Source organism: the organism of the source record quoted next, unplaced genomic scaffold (assembly GCF_019419815.1).
Source record: "Pyrus x bretschneideri cultivar Hongxiangsu unplaced genomic scaffold, Pyrus_bretschneideri_v1 Contig10, whole genome shotgun sequence".
NCBI lineage: Eukaryota > Viridiplantae > Streptophyta > Magnoliopsida > Rosales > Rosaceae > Pyrus > Pyrus x bretschneideri.
In genome coordinates this window covers 5,822,931-5,840,997 of record NW_025999391.1, presented here as the reverse complement: position 1 = coordinate 5,840,997, position 18,067 = coordinate 5,822,931, and the positions used below count along the sequence as shown (strand labels likewise).

The window sequence follows — 18,067 nt, the reverse complement described above, 5'->3', positions numbered from 1 at the left end:
CCTCTGGTTTGTTCTTTATATTTTTGGCACGGTGTGCATAGTCGAACGTGTTGAGTGTTTCTTCCAAACACTACATGAAGCTGCCACTTAAAGACACCAATTAAATATATTGCATATAATACGAAATCAAAAAACTAATAGTCAGGGCAATGCTTGGTTCAGGAATGAATGTCAAAATGTACAAATATTTCCATATCCTACAACACTGTCAGCGAATCAATACTTCGTATAACTAGTACGTTCATCAAAAGTGAGATGCTTTTACAAGCAATCTTCAAAGTCTTGGGCGTCTACATCGATTCTAACTCGAACCTCATCATTATCACCAGTTGCATGTTCGACATCTTGTCCATCGCACGGATCATCATCATGTGTTGAGGACATATCAAAGAAATCACGTGGTCTTGTTTTGATTGCAACATGCCATTCTATATCTGTTGGGTCTTGTACATAGAACACTTGTAGTGCTTGTGATGCGAGAATGAATGGGTCACTTGTAGACGAAATCTTATTGAAGTTAACCAATCTAAAGCCATATCTGTCTGATTTTACTCCCTCACCTGTATTTCTGGAAGTGCCATCAAACCAGTTGCACTTGAATAATACCACTGTCCGTTCCATATGGTACTTGATTTCAAATACATCTGTTAGAACCCCATAGTAGTCTACCAAACCGGTAACAGGGTTCCGGTCACGTGGGCCAGCATAACTTGGAACATTAGACTGTAGGAAAACACCATAGTTTTGGTAATTCCCATTGGATTGTGTGCCTATTACTTTGAACCTGAACCCATTACATACAAAAATCTTATATCTCCGACACCATTTACTAGGTCCATTAGCAAGCGCTACTAAGTCGTCAGTTGCCCTTGGGTCACTTGATTGTTGCAATTGATTAACCTACACAATTTACACCCACGTTCATATGCATAGTTAAGAATAGGAAGCTAAATAGGAAACCAGTACACGCAGAATCAACTTATTCCATACTAACATGTTTTTCAAACCAATCTGGGAAGGATTTAATAGCTTCTTTCTCTGCTTATAGCATGGTTACACGCCTCCCTCGAGTTTTTTGAGCATTCTCCACGTAACTTCTGTATGTGAAAATAAAGTCATTCTCACTCTGTATAACCAAAAGGAGAGATTCAGAAGTTGGTGCCATTTAACTGCAATATATAAGATTTAAGTGTAATCACCTCCTATATGCCATTGACTTATCACAATTGGCTAAAACATACGATCGTGCAATCTCCCAATCGTGGTTGTCAAGATGATAATCTTCCCGCATACCAAGTGAATGCCCAGTGGCACAAAATATGTCAAAGTCACCCTCATAGTCAGGACGTATTCTATCTGCATTTCGGCTTGGACGGTTCAAACGTGTCTCCACGCCTTCCAAATACATCCCACAAAAAGACAAGCACTCCTCAGCCAGATATCCTTGGGTCATGCTTCCCTCTGGTCGATTTTTATTTCGAACATACTTCTTCAACGTCAGCAGGAACCTAATTTAAATAGGACAACATCAAATTTGTTGTTCTAAATTGTATGATGCACAGATGTAATAACCATACAAATATATTAAAAGTTAAGGAATACCTCTCAATTGGGTACATCCATCTGTAGTGCACCGGACCTGCAAGTGCAGCTTCCTCGGCAAGATGTATTGTGAGGTGAAGACTGACGACAAAGAATGCAGGCGGTAATATCCTTTCCAATTGGCATAGGATCATAACTATTTTGGGTGTGAGTTTGCGAAAGCATTCCACTGACCCTTTTTTAGTACACAAATGTCTGAAGAATGCACTTAGTTCCAATAATATCTGTGCAGTCGCAGTTGGGAGGCATTTACGTATGGCAATTGGAAGGAATTGCTGCATTAAAACATGCCAATCATGACTTTTAAGTCCCCTTACGATCTTTTCCTTTGTATGCACAAGTCGTGAAATATTGGACGAGTAATTGTCAGGCACTTGTATTGAGGCTAAAACCTTGCAAAACAATTCCTTCTCTAATGGTTTCATAGTATATACACCGGGAGGCATCTTTGGCTTTCCATTGACAAATTTTCTGTGCAACTCCGGTTTCATGCCCATCAATTCCAGATCCAACCTTGCATTCAAGTTATCCTTGCTTTTCCCAACAATACCCAGCAGAGTTGCAACCAAACTTTCAGTGACATTTTTTTCAATGTGCATGACATCAAGGCAATGTCGAAGCACAAGATGTTCCCAATACGGCAACTTGAAGAAAATACTATGTTTCTTCCATGGCCCAACTGTTGCTCTAGGTAGTGGTCTTTTTTCTCCAACCACTTTCCGTGGGGTCTTACCATATTTGAACCGTAAAATGGACAACTGTCGACGACATTCACATCCGGTCACGGGGGAAGGTGCTTGCTCTCTCTCGTCAGAAAGATTAAAGGCTTTCCTCTGTCGACGAAAAACATGTGACATGGGCAAGAAACGACGGTGACCCATATAACAATATTTCCTACCCTTTTTAAGATATGTCGACTCAGTCTTGTAGTTGCAACAAGGACATGCTAATTTCCCATGTGTGCTCCAACCGGACAAGTTCCCATAGGCGGGGAAGTCGCTAATAGTCCATAAAACAGCTGCTCGTAAGGTGAAGGTCTCTTGCCTAAATGTATCATAAGTGGGAACCCCTGAGGTCCACAATACTTTCAGCTCGTCTATTAATGGTTCAAGGTATACGTCAATATCATTTCCCGGAGATTCTTTTCCCGGTATTAACAAAGCCATCAATATGAACGGTGCTTTCATACACAACCAAGGTGGTAAATTGTAGACAGTCAACAATACTGGCCAGATGCTATAGTCGGAGCTGCATTTTCCGAAGGGGTTGAATCCGTCACTTGCCAACCCAAGACGTACATTGCGCATTTCATCACCAAATGTTGGAAATTTCAAATCTAATTGCTTCCATGCAAAGGAATCAGCTGGATGTCTTAAGAAGCCATCCTCGGGGCGAGAAAGCCCATGCCAACACATATCTTCACTGGTGTGTCGAGACATGTAAAGCCTTTGTAAGCGAGGTGTAATAGGAAAATATCTTAGCACCTTCCGAGGTATTCTCTTTTTACTGCTTCGTGATGTCTCATCAACCTCGGTTGTATATCTGGACACACCACATGTTTGACAAGCATCTAAACCACTGTTATGTTTCCAATACAACATGCAGTCATTTTCACATGCATGGATCTTTTGGTGAGGCAACATGAAATTTTTCAGCAATCCCTTTGTACTCATCACGTTATTTGGTAAAGAATGACCATTTGGGAGTATATGTTTCAAAAGCTGAAGATTAGCTTGCACTGCACTTTCGCTGCACCCATATAAACACTTGTTTTGAAATACTCGTATTAGGAAGTCCATTTTCTTCATACCACAACCCGGATATAATTCTGCGTTGCCGTCTTGCACCATGGCTTCAAACTTACGTGCATATGCAGGTATCACAGTTTCCTGCCCGCTGTGATTATTAATAGGCATGCCACCCATTACACTGGGACCAGAGAAAATATCTTCAAGCAAGGGGCCTAGTTCACAATAAGGATTAGTAACAGTAGCACTTTGTTGTGCAGCTTGGCTACTTGCAATAGGGTCACCAAATGTCTCTCCATGCCATACCCACGAGCCTTCCAAGTATGAACGGTCCATACCTTCAACAATTAGATGTGCTTCAACTTCATTCTTACTCAACCAGAACCTATTCAAGCATTTAGCACATGGACATTTGATGTTGCCATCAAGAGAAGAAACTTGCAATGAGTTTGAGATAAATTTTGCTAGCCCTGTTCTGTAATCCTCTGTAAACGGATTCAAACTGGCCCAACTTTTGTCCATCATTACTGAATATAATCAATAGTTTGCAGAATTGGAACAATAAGGTGCCTAAAAATGAATGCACCCACCCTCTCTCTCTCTGTCTCTTTCCTTGTAATTGCGCACCCAAACCCTATGGAAAATCCAACTGTCAGAAAAGGAAATGAATGGGAAATCCAACAGTGAGATAAGGAATTCTAACCTATATTCATATTAGAGATAAGCATAAATGTAGGAAAAGATTTATAACATATTCGAAAAGTGTAGAGAAATGGGATTTGAAGAACCATTTTAATGAAAACAGAAAGGAAGGAATATGCAATTTTTAACACCCCAACCACCATTATCACTTTTACACCCTGTTGTGGTTTCATAAGCTTCTCATTTTCTTAGTATGAAGCTCTCTTTGTGGGCCAAAATTATAATAATAATAACAATACTAATTCAAACAGTAATGGAGATTACCAAGGAAATGAGTTTTAGGTTCTGAATGGTTTACTAATTCGCATCCATTTGGTGTGAAGACTTTCTTTGTTTCATGTTAGGTGACGCACAAAATCTCACAAATGGTGGTTCGACAACTGACCTTGCTCCTAACAAACTGCAAGAACAGAAATTAAATCATATGAAAATAGTAAAAAATTATTCTTTCATCGTAAGTCATAAGGCTCGAAATTTTCTATCAAACTAATTCAGAACCTCAAACAGAAAACAAAACTTCAACATTCACAGTAACAACCCTGAACAATGAACGAAACATTAAACTGAAATCAAATCATGTCATACCTTTTTAGGTGATGCCCCTATCAGAACATCAGATAATGTACCTCAAAATGGACTGAAAAGTGGCAATGAGAAGAAAACCAAGCAATAAATAGAAGCAAATACTTCATGATAAAAACTGTGTTCCAATGTACGACAAAAAATTGTAGTGCTTAGACAACTGGCTCAGGTGAGAGCACCAAAAGGGAGACCCCAACAGTCATTGATAAAGAGAATGTGTTTGTGCCAATAAAAGCCTCCTTGAAGTTAGAGAGAGATATGAAGTACTACTCTACCGCTCTTTGATTATAACTTCTAGATTTTATTAGATCATCTACGTCATCTATGGAGGAATAGACCATATGGGTTTGCTCACCCCCCGCAAGTGGTTAAAAAAAACAATGCAGGCTCAAGCTAAAGATGTCTGCATCTGCTAAACAAAGAAGTCAATGCCTACAAGCAGTTAGTAGGCAAACCTGGAATATGAAGACTCAGACTGTCAAACAGAACCATTACAGATGCTTACTTTGACCTTAAGCTGGTTCTTTACATATAAGATGGTAGTAATACCTTTTCATGGAACACGAACACACTGAAAAAAATATATCCAAAATTAGAGTGTGTTGTTTTTAGCAGGTGCTTCTAAAATTTTACAGTATGATTGTCGGACGGCCATGTGATATTATGTTTATATTTCATATAAATAATACATATCTAATTAATGTATATCAACTGTTATTCACTCATAATTTAGCTAATGAATATGCGTAACTATGTGACTGAAGAAAGACACAGCTCTTTAGTAAAGCTGTGTCCAGCAACCCATGGGATTATGGAATGTTAATCCATCACTCTTGGAGAGCGGTGGAAAAGCTCTAATAAGGGAAAATCGCATAGTTATATCTATTGACGAGACAAAATGAATGCACGTAGGTAAACAGCAGGGAGTTGTCCAACAGAGGTCATGTCGCTTCCTCGTCCACTAATAATAACATCGTTTTGAAGGTGTAGACCACATAACGAAGCATGGAATGTAGCTTAACTATTAGTTCTCATGCAGTGGTAGTAGGTATCAGCTAAAAAGCATACCAAAACTTAAAAACAGACAAATTATCATATGCAAGTTCGTTCATAGCCATGTTTCAATAAGCCACTTTCTCTACCAAAGTCTTTTTTTGTGTTTATGATGTTTACAGAACATACACAGAAAATGCGATATCCGTATAGCATAAGCTTAACCAACAGTGGAACTTTACATTGACATTTCTACTTATATCCCTTTTCTTTTAGTTTGTACAAGCTGTAAGGATAGTAGTTTGTAAAAAAAATGTAGTTGCGATTGCCTAACTCGTCCTTTCGTTGAAACAGTAAACGAATTCATATATTTATATAACAAGAAATGAACACCTAGCTTATATCTCCAAGAACAATAATAAGCTTAAACCCTATATGGTTTGCAGTTTGATCCAACTTGAACAGATAGAAGAAGCACTTCAAACCCAACCTTTAAAAACTCCAAAGATTCAAAGACTTAATAAACAAATTGAAAAGTTAGATCTTAAAAATGCTGAAATTAAATATAAGAAACACAAAATTACCTGTTTTTACTCCCTAAAAGCAATTCAAGGTGATGCAGCCCCAAATTAATTGTAAGAAACCCAAGCGAACATAAATAATGAACCGAGCAGCTTAATCTGATGAGAAATTGAAAGGGTGATGTATGAGAAACAGATAACCAGCATCGCGGGAGTGGAGCTTCCGCTGCCCACGCCCGTCGCCAACTAAACGAGCCTGCTCACAGTCTTGACAGCTATGCCCTGTCCGCATCGTGGGAGTGCAACTGGTTCACGGAACTACCCGACTTCATCATCGATGCAATAATGGCCGAGAGATGCGATTAGGGTCCAACGCTCTGTCCTTCTATGGGTTTTGGCCTCTCTATCTCCCTTTAGTAAGTCATCATAGGTTTTGAGAACCAATCAATATATATCCCTGCTTTGAAAACCAAAAAATTAACCAGCACCAGGTCCGAACAAAATAATAATGTAATAAAAAAGTAGAAGAAAAGTAAATTTAAGAAATAAAGTTAGCTAACTGATACCAATATTGGTGGCTGATTTTTAAGGCCACTGATATCAGTGGAATCCCACTGTTTCGCCACCAAAAAATAGTAAGAGTAGCAACTTTATATCCATGGCCACCAATTGCAAAGGGTGGGCAAAAAATGGTGTGTAATGAGCATATTTCTAGTAGTGTAAGTCCAATGTTGATTCCTTCAGACATATCAATGGGGCAAATGCGTCCATAGTGACTATGGTGGATATCTCGTATACGAAAGCTAGCAATTCGCCCTGTCAATCCTCCAGGGCCCAGATAACTTGATTTTCTTCCATGAACTATTTGTGTCAATGGATTAGTTTGGGATCTTATCCAGATCCTTTCCTCAGGGATCCCGACCGTTGAAATTTGATTCAACGACTATAAACAGGGGCCTTCTTTAAAAGTTATAATAACTTTAGCCGTTGAATCAAATTTCAACTGCCCAGATCCCTAGACTTGGTGGCTTAGGAGGAAGGGATCCATCCCTTTCCGATGGAAAAGATCCCCTCTGGATCTCTCCCACCAAATTCTAGGGATCTGAAGATCCGGACCCTTAAAATTTGATATAACGGCCACAAACAGGAGATCCCTCTAAAAGTTATAATAATTGTAATAGTTTGATCAAATTTCAAAAGTCCAAATCTCCGAATTCCAATGATTTGATGGAAGAGATCCGAAAGGAATACGATAAACATGTTTGAAAAAAAGAAAACCCCCGAGGTGGCTGTTCGTTGTTGGCTAACATCACCCAGATCCACGTGGGACCCCACAAACCAGAAGTCGTAGGAGAACAAACCCGAAGTGACTGTGATGTACGGAAACAAGAAAGCCCAATAGAAGCGGTGACGAATGGCATCACTTCACCCATCCCAGCGGCCAATAACAAGCAGCCAGCTACAAAACTGAAAGGGATGCCCCGCGCGCGTCGTAGCTGATTTACGGTAGGTGGCAGAACATGATTCGCCCGTCAGGAGTGGTGGAGCTGTGTAGATGTGAATCTAACTGGTGCTTGGAGAGTGGCGTCAGATATCGGGAAGAGACACAGTGAGTTGAAACGGACGAGCGCGGTTATTGGCAGATGCAGAAGAGGGAGAAAGAGAGAGGAAAAGGAAAGGGAATTACGTCAGAACTGCATGGACGCGTAGCATCAAATGGCGATGCCCGCCGCTTCACCCGCGAATCCAGACAAAGCTTGTTAATTAGGTCAATTATCGAACCTTTTAATTTAATTTTATTTTGTTTTTGGACTAAATTTTGGACTTTTATTTTATTGGAATTAAATATTGGACTCCGGGAATTACAATCTAACCAATAGAAGTTAGAAATGCGTAGTCGGTCCACATACACACTGTCTCTCTCTACAAATTCTAGAGAAAACGGAGAGAAAAATATCAAAGATGTTAACCGTTCCATTTAACATTCCTTAGTAATTAGGGGTTGGTTTACATGTTTGTTTTTGTTGTGTAATCATGGCATTTTCACAGACTGGACTCATTCCATGCATTATATGATTGCATTTTTACCTTTTATAGTAACTAGGGTTTGTTTATATGCTTTATTTTTGTTCGTTTATTGGTGTAACCATGGAAAAAATATGTAAACGAACCCTTTTGAACTAAAAAAAAAGAATGGTAAAAAACCTAATTGCCAGCCAATGTTAATGTAAATATGTAAGATGAGGTTAATTAATTATGATGGGGGGTTAATAATAATAAAGGCTGAGGCACCGCACGGTGGAACCATTCAGGTGGGAACGTATGGTTGGTGGCACAAAATACGGAGTTAGGGCTGAGAAAGCAGAGGCACGAGGTTTTGTTTTGTTGTTTCTTTAATCCGTCCTCTCTTATTACTCTCCCTTCTCTCTCTAAAACTGCCTCTTATTTTCTTCTCTCTCTTACTTAATAGGTCATGTATGTGAATGGATAGAGGGATGAAATTCAGATAAAAAAACCCCAGGAAAAAAACCAATTGAACTTTATCTCCATAAATAAAAATAAATAAATAATAACTAAAAAAACAAAATTTATCAGAAATCTTGGTGATGCAAATACATTGAAACTCCCCAGAAACAACCAAACCACACATGGGGGTTGTTGAGAGATTTTTCTTCCCCCCCCCCCTCCATTTAACTATGCGCCTTCTCTCTCCACACTCCTGAACATAATCACTTCTATATCCTCCACTATTCTACTCTCTCTCCACCGCGGCTCCGCCAGGTTCCAGCCCTGCCTGTGAAGAACTAGGGTTTGTTGAAGTTGTTTTTCTGTTGGTCTGCGCAGAATCAATGTTTGTTGAGGCCGATGTTTTGTGATAATAACGTGATTAAATATGAATAGATTCACGGATTAGAGAGTGGTGACGTCGCTTTCTGTGACTAAATAAGTTATTATTATATTTTGTGTGGTTTAGATATATGTCTTTGCTGCTGTTGTTGATAGACCAGATGTTTTATGTTGCCTCTGTGTAAGGGTTTGATACCAAAAGCGGGTCCTTTCAATCTCTTGCTTCCTTTATCCAATACAGTCTTATTTCCCCCCCCACTTGCACTTATCCGTACACAGAAGAAGAAGAAGAATTAATCCCCGTATTATCCACTCTCTCTTTCTCAAAAATATCTGATACCAACAGAAAGGCAAAAAATACACAAAAAATTCCGAAAGGGTTTTGTTTTTGTTCATTGAAGATCAAAAGTTTCAAAAGAAATGAAGAGGGAGCAAGTTCAGGTTCAGGTTCCGGTTCTTCATCACCATCAAGATCTGCATGCAGAAGATCAGGAGGATACTCTCGGAGTGGACCCCAGAGAGATGTGGCTTGACGATAGCCAGGAGACTGCTCTCCTTGCCGATATCAATGACCCTTCCATCTTCTACAACGACCACTTCCCTCCTCTCCCGGACTTCCCATGCATGTCCTCCTCTTCCTCCTCATCCTCCACTCCTGCACCGGTCAAGCCAGTCACGTGCTCTTCCTCCTCTTCATCGGTCTCCTCGTCCTCCTCCGCGGCCTCTTGGGCCGTTCTCAAGTCGGACGCGGAGCCCGAAGATGGAGAGAGAAAGCAGCAGCCCAACCAGAACAGTTACCACCACCAGCACTCGCAGATTGATGATCAGACAGTTGATGCGCATGCCTTGTCCTCCACCGCCTCGATGGAGATCTCTCAGCCGTTGGATCTCAGCGGTGGTGGTGGCGGAATAGATTGCATGGATGAGACGGAAACTTTTGGGTACATGGATCTCTTTGAACCCAACGAGTTTTTTGACCCTTCTTCCATTTTCCAAAGTGACAGCCTTTTCATGGAGCAGTTTCAACAAGATCAAGATAATCAGCAATTAGCCATGGCTCAACTATTACAAGACCATCATGAAACCGTTACTACTATTCAGTCTAATCCCCAACAACAAAAACAAGTAGTTGGACATGATGAGGAGAATACTAATAAGGATCTGAGTAATGAAGACAAGGATCCGGACGACATGGCCATGGTGTTCTTGGAGTGGCTGAGGTCCAACAGAGAGACGGTCTCCGCCGAAGACTTGAGAAGTGTGAAGATCAAGAAGTCGACGATCGAGTGCGCCGCCAGGCGCTTGGGCGGAGGAAAAGAGGCCATGAAGCAGTTGCTTAAACTTGTGCTTGAGTGGGTTCAGACCAACCATCTCCAAAAGAGGCGCAGCAATAGCATCATCACCAAAGACTCCAACATAATCACCCAACAACAATACCAAGATCCTTTTCTAAACCCTAACCCTAACCCTAGTTCTAGAGTATTTGAATCAAACCCTTCTCGTAATTTCACTCAAACACAATGGATGGCGCCTCCACCACATGCAGCCGCCTATGATCCGGCAGCCGGGGGACTACTTATCCCCACTCCTCCTCCGGCTCCTCCTCCGCCTGCGACTTATCCTTCCATGATGGGGTACATGGCAGCTGACCCTTTGGGGAATGGGCCAAGCCCATACCAAACATCTCCGGAGTATCATCATCACATGATTGAATCCGGTCAGCCATCATGGCCGTCTTCTCTGTTCGGTATGGGAACAGCCCCTTACGGGTCATTCCAGGATAACAACATTCACCTAGCCCCTCCCCTACACCATCCCCAGGCTTTTGCCGGGTACGGCAGTCAATACCAGCCTTATCAATATTTTCCCGGGAATGGTGAGCATCAGTTGATGAGGTTAGGGTCTTCGGCTACCAAAGAGGCAAGGAAGAAACGGATGGCGAGGCAGAGAAGGCTTGTGTCTCACCATAGGCACCACGGCCATCAACAGAATTCTCAGCAACTTAATAATCAAATGCCAGATCATCACCATCTTCAGCAGACAAGGCTTGTTGGGAACACTACTGATCTTAATTGCACTGGTGCTGTGCCGCTGCAGGCCAATCCGGGCAACTGGTTTTACTGGCCCACCGCCACTGCGGCCCCGTCCCCTTCTGCGGTGGCCATGATGCCTAGCATTATGCAGGAAGCCGCACCACTTCCGCCAGTGCAGCAGATGGATCGGCCAGCTAGTACTCAAGCACAGAATTACAATCACGGTCGTAGTGCTGTGCAGGAAAGACAAGAAAGACAGGAGAGGCGTCAGGTGGGTTTGTAATTTGGTGCAGTTTTTTCTTAGCATTTTTATTTCGTTCGATATTAATTGATTGGATACTCTCCAAAAATTTATTAATTGATTGGAATTATATGAACAACAATTGATTACATGCAATTGTGTTTTTTTTTAAAGGGATGGAAATCTGAGAAGAATCTGAAGTTTCTTCTTCAGAAGGTGTTGAAGCAGAGTGATGTGGGTAGTCTTGGAAGAATTGTGTTGCCAAAAGTTAGTTATTAATTTCCTTAATTGGTTCGAAAGATTAATTGTATTACTTGTATGGGAAACAAATTGTATTGAGTGGAAATTGTTGTTTTTGGTGTTAATATCAGAAAGAAGCAGAAACCCATCTTCCTGAATTGGATGCAAGAGATGGGATTTCCATTCCAATGGAGGACATTGGGACTTCTCGTGTGTGGAACATGCGCTACAGGTATTCTACAAATATTGAGTCTCTTAATGTCCATTTTGCAGTCACAAATATTAGGTTCATTAATGTTAATTTCATTGCTTTTAGTACATTCAGAAATTATAAGTAATTTTGTTGTCCCCCTTTCTTCTTTGTATGTGGAGTTTCAGGTACTGGCCCAACAACAAAAGCAGGATGTATCTCCTTGAAAACACAGGTGCGCATTGATGAATTATATTTATTAAGCATCAAGCATTGTTTTAATTGTCTTTCTAAATTTCAACTGATTTATGTTATTGAAGGAGATTTTGTGAGAGCAAATGGACTCCAAGAAGGAGACTTCATAGTCATCTACTCCGACGTGAAATGTAACAAATATGTAAGCATCAAGGACATCACATCCTCTTTTTTAATTAGTTTTTTTTTATCACATGAATATTAATGTTATTAGAGAATTAGTAATTTTTTCAAATATTGTTGTTAATTAGTATAAACCAAGTTGGCTACTAATGCGATCCACTCTAAATAAAAAAAATGGTGTTAATTATGTTTTTGTTAATGTATATGTATATATGTGTATAGATGATACGAGGAGTGAAAGTACGGCAAGCGGGGCCAAAATCAGAGAGGCAGGCCGGGCCAAAATCAGAGGGCAACAAAAGGCCAGGAAAGTCGCAAAGGAACCAGCATGCAAGCACTCCACCTGGCAACAATGGTTCGTCACCTTCTTCAGCCACAACCGCACACAAGAAAGAAAGAGTAAAGTAAGAGATAAGGGAAATGAAAGAGATGACCAACTGCAACTTAGATACCTCTTACGTTTTTTCTTCTCTCTTACATGCATGAAACGAATCGGCTGATGGACGGTGAAGATAGCCTAGGGTTTGATGAATCTCAGTTGATCGACGACTCTCTGCAAATCATATCTAGCTAAGCCTCCTTGTCTTTAATTGGTCCATTTTTCTCTCTGGTCAAGTTAAGCTGCTATTTCATGGAGGAGACGATAATGCGTTAGAAAATAGTGAAGCTTTTTACGCAGGTTGGTTTCAGTCAGGAATGGCAGGACTTTTGGTTTCTGGATAACATGGTCTGATCAGTTACAATGTACAGGCAGTTTCAAAATATTGTTTTGGTTAATTAGGGAGGTGTATTATTATGTGATATTATATGTGTTGGGGCTGATAAATCGGGTATTATATAGCACCCCAATTAAGTTTATAGTGTATGTTGTGCTTGTCAATTATTGACATGTATTTTGTAGAAGTTAAAACTCTTAAATTATTTATATGGGAAGGGATATAATGCTCCTCATTCGTTGTGTACTATTAAAAACATGTTTGCATTGCTGTTTGCTGTATGTTGTTATAAGTGGTGTACTATTTGATCATATTAAAATATATAAACTCAACTGCACTATAAATGTATAATTTTCAGCCAGTCGTTATCAGTGACCTATGCCGTTTTATGTATTTTTAATGAATATCATCGCATTGCACTCGACAGATGGATCGACTTATGTAAAAGGTAATTGTTCTTTTAGAAGGACAAGAAAGGGTATATGGTCATTATTTTGATTATTCATATGGAATTGGATTCTATCATACGCTAGGGAACTAGTATTAGGGAATTATTTTTGGTATTCTAAAAATTTAATTATGAAATTCTCGTTATTTTTTTTAAATATAGAAAGTTACACATTTAGATTTTTAGAGTTTTAGTAACAGTTTTTATTTTTGGAAGTATAAGGATGGATGCTGCTTTGTGTTCTTTCATCGAGAGCATACTTATTTCCTCACTTATAATTAAGGTCTAAGGTGTAGAATAAGGTATAAGGTCTAAATTAAAAACGATGAATATTTTCTTATTTAATTGGCAAACGTTGTTGGTGATGGCCAAAATAAAGATATAAGGTATAAATTAAAAAGGATGGATATTTTCTTATTTAATTGGCAAATGTTGTTGGTGATGGACATGGTAGTGGGAGTAGTCACGACAACATAGATGGCAACAACATTGGTGGTGATGGGAGCGACAATGAAGGTGGTGCCAATAGTAAGGTGTGATGGTTGGGGTGTACAAGTACAAGTGGTGGCATCATAAGTGGTGGTGATATGGTGGTAGTGAAGGTGGTGGAGGTGGTGGCGGTGGTGGCGGTGGCGGCGACGTCTTTGGCCGTGTGATGTTAGCGATGGTGTAACGCTAGTGGTTGCAATTGGAGGTGGTGGCAACAAGGGTGGTAATGGTGGCGTCGTTGACCGTGTGATATTAGCGGTGGTCTAGTGCTAGTGGTTGCAGTTGGAGGTGGTGGTGATAAGGGTGTTAATGGTGGCGGTGATAGTAATAACACGTACTGCAGGTGTCTCTATATAAGTGGTGAGATTTTTGTGTTAAAACTTTAATAACATAAAAAATAAAATTTCTCATCACTTACATAATAACACGTGGTGTACTATTTGTGTTACGGACACAAGGAAAAATTTCTGCAAGATGATACCCAAGCTCAAGATATTGGATGGAGAGCTACGTTCAATTATTTTAGGTATGTAAAAAATGTGAGGGAGTTTTAATATGGTAATTGAAAATAACTTTTGAAATATAATTACTGAGAACATAATCTTCTCAAGGTTTCGATTTAAAGGATCACTTATGGGCTCATCGTTTTTGGCGCAATTGGTGCTTTTACAGGACCAAACAAGGTCTAAGTTTCAAACTTTGTGAAACTAAACCAAGAATAAGACACTATTTATAAAATTTGACCAATAAGTAGACACTATTTATAAAATTTGACCAATAAGTAAACATTATTTATGAAATTGGACCAATAAGTAGACATTATTTATTAAATGAAACCAATAATTAGGTATTATTTCTAAAACTAAACCAATAGGTGGAAACTATTTATGAAACTAGACCCAGTAACTAAGCACTATTTATGAAACATGACCAAGAACTATGCATTGTTTATGAAAGTGGACCAATTACTAGTGTAGTACCATTCAGTTTCATAAATAGTGTAGTACCGTTTAGTTTTATAAATAGTGTTCAGTTTCATAAACAGTGTCTGTAATGGAATGGCGGGTAATATAAATTTTTTTCATTAAAATTTAAGTGCTTTTGTCCATTTTATTAAAATTTAAGGGGTTTTCATTAATATTTAAATTTTTTCATTAAATAAAGTTATAGCATGAATTTTGGTTAAAATAAACTTAGTCTAAACCCTTTTCATTTTAGGCCCATGCTAAAAAGGGGGAAAAAAAAAAAGAGTTTTAATGAAAAGGGCTTAGACCAAGATTATTTTAATAAAAAAACACCATATAGTTTTCTTTAATAAAAAACACTTCAAAATTAACCATAAAGATATAGGCCTCCAATTCTACATGGGCTGAATTACAGAGCCCAACAGAAACAAACATAAGTTTCCAAAATTACCCTAACAAGGAGGGGCAAGACTGAAACTTGTTTGTTCTCATGAAGGAGAAAACTCATGTCAGCTCCAAGCAGAGCGTCGATCAGCGTTTCATTTTTTGGGTTTTTCTTCCTTCATTCTCGGTGCATATATCAGTTTTTGAATTTCCTTGTCCAAATTAGATTCAGATTTGGAGAATAACCAGACTTTGAGAAGAAGAAAAAATCCCAAATTATTGAATCCAAACTCCAAAAGTACAATTAAAAAGAAACAAACAGGAAAATAGTTGTGTAATTGAATCAAGGAGGAGGACACTCAAACTAAATCCATTTTCCATGGAACATGAAAAAACCAAAAATTCCAATTCCTTACACCCATTTCTCCATAAAACTAGAAAGAAAAATATATCTTTACCTGTGATAGAACCACCTTCCCCAATTACAAAATCTGGAAAAGAAAAAAAAAATGGAAAAAGTAGACGAGAAAGAGAGAGAAAAGTGACTTCAACCATGGCATTCAACTTTCATAACACTGTTAATGTTAAACATTTCTAGGAAATAGTATGATTTTTTTGCCACTTTTTTAGAAAACAATGCGACCCGTTATGTTTTGAATTCGTAACTGTTTCTGGAAAAACTAACACTGTCTCTGAAAAAACTAACACTGTATCTGAAAAAATTAACACTGTCTCTGGAAAAATTAACATTGTTTCTGGAAAAACTAACACTGTCTATGAAAAAACTCTGGAAAAACTAGCATTGTTTCTAGAAAAACTAACATTGTCTCTGGAAAAATTAACATTGTCTCTGAAAAAACTAACATTGTCTCTAGAAACAGTGGCTTAGATTTCAGAAACAATGTTACCTAAAATCTAGAAACAGTTTATTTTTACAGTCCAAAAACAGTAACTCGTCATTGTTATTGAATAGCATGCAGATCTCAAATTTATTTTCTGGAGAAACAAACAATGAACTCCACTGACGAAGAAAAATTGAAAAACATTACCTCAAAACCACTATGAATAATAACGACGATCACATTTCAACGGAATAATACAAAATATAAATTAAATAGCATGAGAATATATATTTTTGTTTCAAAGAAAAAGAAGAAGGTCTGCAAAACAACGATGAACTCCATTAACGATGAAAATCTGGAACTCAACCTAAAAAAGTTAAGGGTAAAATTGACAAATCATAATTTATTATAGTTTGGCCATTTTTAGTTAGACTGCTTTAATATGGGCCTTGTACTAATCATAAAACTTATAACATGGTTTTTTATTAAAACTAAAACTTTTCAAGCTCTTTTCATTAGTTTTCCTAAAAAAAACTAAGCTTTCCATCCACTACGGAAAATCATTTCCTTTACTGTGAGAAAGCAAAATAAATTATTGGGAAAATTACATTTTACCCCCTCTAGTATGGGGTCAATTGCAAATTCATACAACATATTTAAAACATTTCAATTTCATACATTTCGTTATATTTCTTTTCAGTTTCATACATCAGTTAAAAAATATGTTAAATTAACCGTTAAGTGATGATGTGGCAAATATAGGGTCCACATTTGTGCTGACATGGATGCCAACTTTGCACCTTGTGAATTAAAAGTAATGAAAAAAGGATTAGTTAATAAAAAAAATCAAGAATTTGATTCTTAGTTTGGGAAGCTTCTTCCGACGCCGCCTTCTCCTTGATTCGACTCCATCCCCATTTGCTTGTTCGTCTCCAATAAGTCCATCAATGACATCCTTACCGGCTTTACCGTCCCCAACGCTGCACCCATCTCTCCCGACGACACGTTATTTCCTGTTTCTTCTCCCCTCTCGTCGGCTTCTTCGTCAAGACGATGCTGCCGTGACAGCTTCTTGCACTGCTACAGCTTCCTACACTGACAATGATCCCTTCTTGTTTAGCTTCGCCATTAATCACCGTCTTGGCGAGCCTTTCGCGACCTCATCGACCATGAACCGCACGTAGCTCTAGCACGAGAACATCAAGGCAGGGGGTTGTCTATTAAAGAAATCAACCTCATCTCATTGAAAGACTTACACAAATCTAGAATAAAGAATTCTAGAACATTCACTAAAGTTGGTTAGCTAGATTATCCAAGTTAAAGTAGTCCTTTGTAGAAAAGACTAGAATGTTGTTTCTTAAGTTGGTGGAAGAATTTAGAAGAATGGTGAGGCTTCCACCAACATGCAAGATTAGTGTAGATAATTATAGCTTAGGAAGTTAGTGGAATTATCTAGATATCTTTAGCATGATGTGTCCATGCTTCTCCAAGGTTCCATCCATGCCTATAAAAGGAGAAGGCATCCACACCATTTGTATCAACAATAAAAAAAGCAAGAAGAAGAAGTAACCAACCAACCAAGTGAGAGTGAGAACTAAGAGTAGTCTTGTGAGGAGTGTGAGAGGTCAAGAGTTTGTCTCTAGAAAGTGAGTGAATGTCATTACTTCTAGAGTGTCTTTGAGGGTTTGTGTGTTGTAATATTTTGTGTGTGTAATACAAGTAATTTTTACTTGTGTTGTCTCTCCAACACTTGTGTTAGAGTTGTGTACTCTAATCTTTTTCCCAATGAGACATGACGATTGCCGAATATTTCCACAAGGTAAAGTCTATTTACCGTGAAATTTATGAATTAGATCTTAGTGCTGCCATTGTAGAATCCAGGATAAAAAGAATAATTATCCATAGATTGAGACCCGAATATCGAGACTTCGTTGCCGCTGCACAAGGATGGAGAACCCAACCATCACTTGTTGAGTTTGAGAATTTGCTTGCCGATCAAGAAGCTTTGGCAAAGCAAATCGGAGGATTCTCATTCAGATGTGAGAAGGAAGTGTTCTACATAGAAAGTAAAGGCAGCTTTAAGTAGCATGCTGGTGAAGGATCTAAAACAAATGGTGATAAGGCGAAAAGTCGTCAAGGAAGAGGG

General features: G+C 38.8%; 2 protein-coding genes across 2 annotated transcripts; one reads left to right on the top strand and one right to left on the bottom strand.

The window, feature by feature from the left end:
- Positions 1–261: 261 nt before the first annotated feature.
- LOC103926522 lies at positions 262–3,872 on the bottom strand. The gene is made up of 3 exons (XM_048591272.1): positions 1,603–3,872; positions 1,242–1,508; positions 262–784 (listed from the first exon to the last, which is right to left on the bottom strand). Exons 1-3 carry the CDS (start codon positions 3,870–3,872, stop codon positions 262–264), a joined length of 3,060 nt encoding a protein of 1,019 aa, XP_048447229.1.
- Positions 3,873–9,415: 5,543 nt separating this feature from the next.
- LOC103961562 (B3 domain-containing transcription factor ABI3) lies at positions 9,416–12,485 on the top strand. The gene is made up of 6 exons (XM_048592127.1): positions 9,416–11,299; positions 11,444–11,536; positions 11,641–11,741; positions 11,882–11,934; positions 12,020–12,096; positions 12,300–12,485. Exons 1-6 carry the CDS (start codon positions 9,416–9,418, stop codon positions 12,483–12,485), a joined length of 2,394 nt encoding a protein of 797 aa, XP_048448084.1.
- Positions 12,486–18,067: the final 5,582 nt, after the last annotated feature.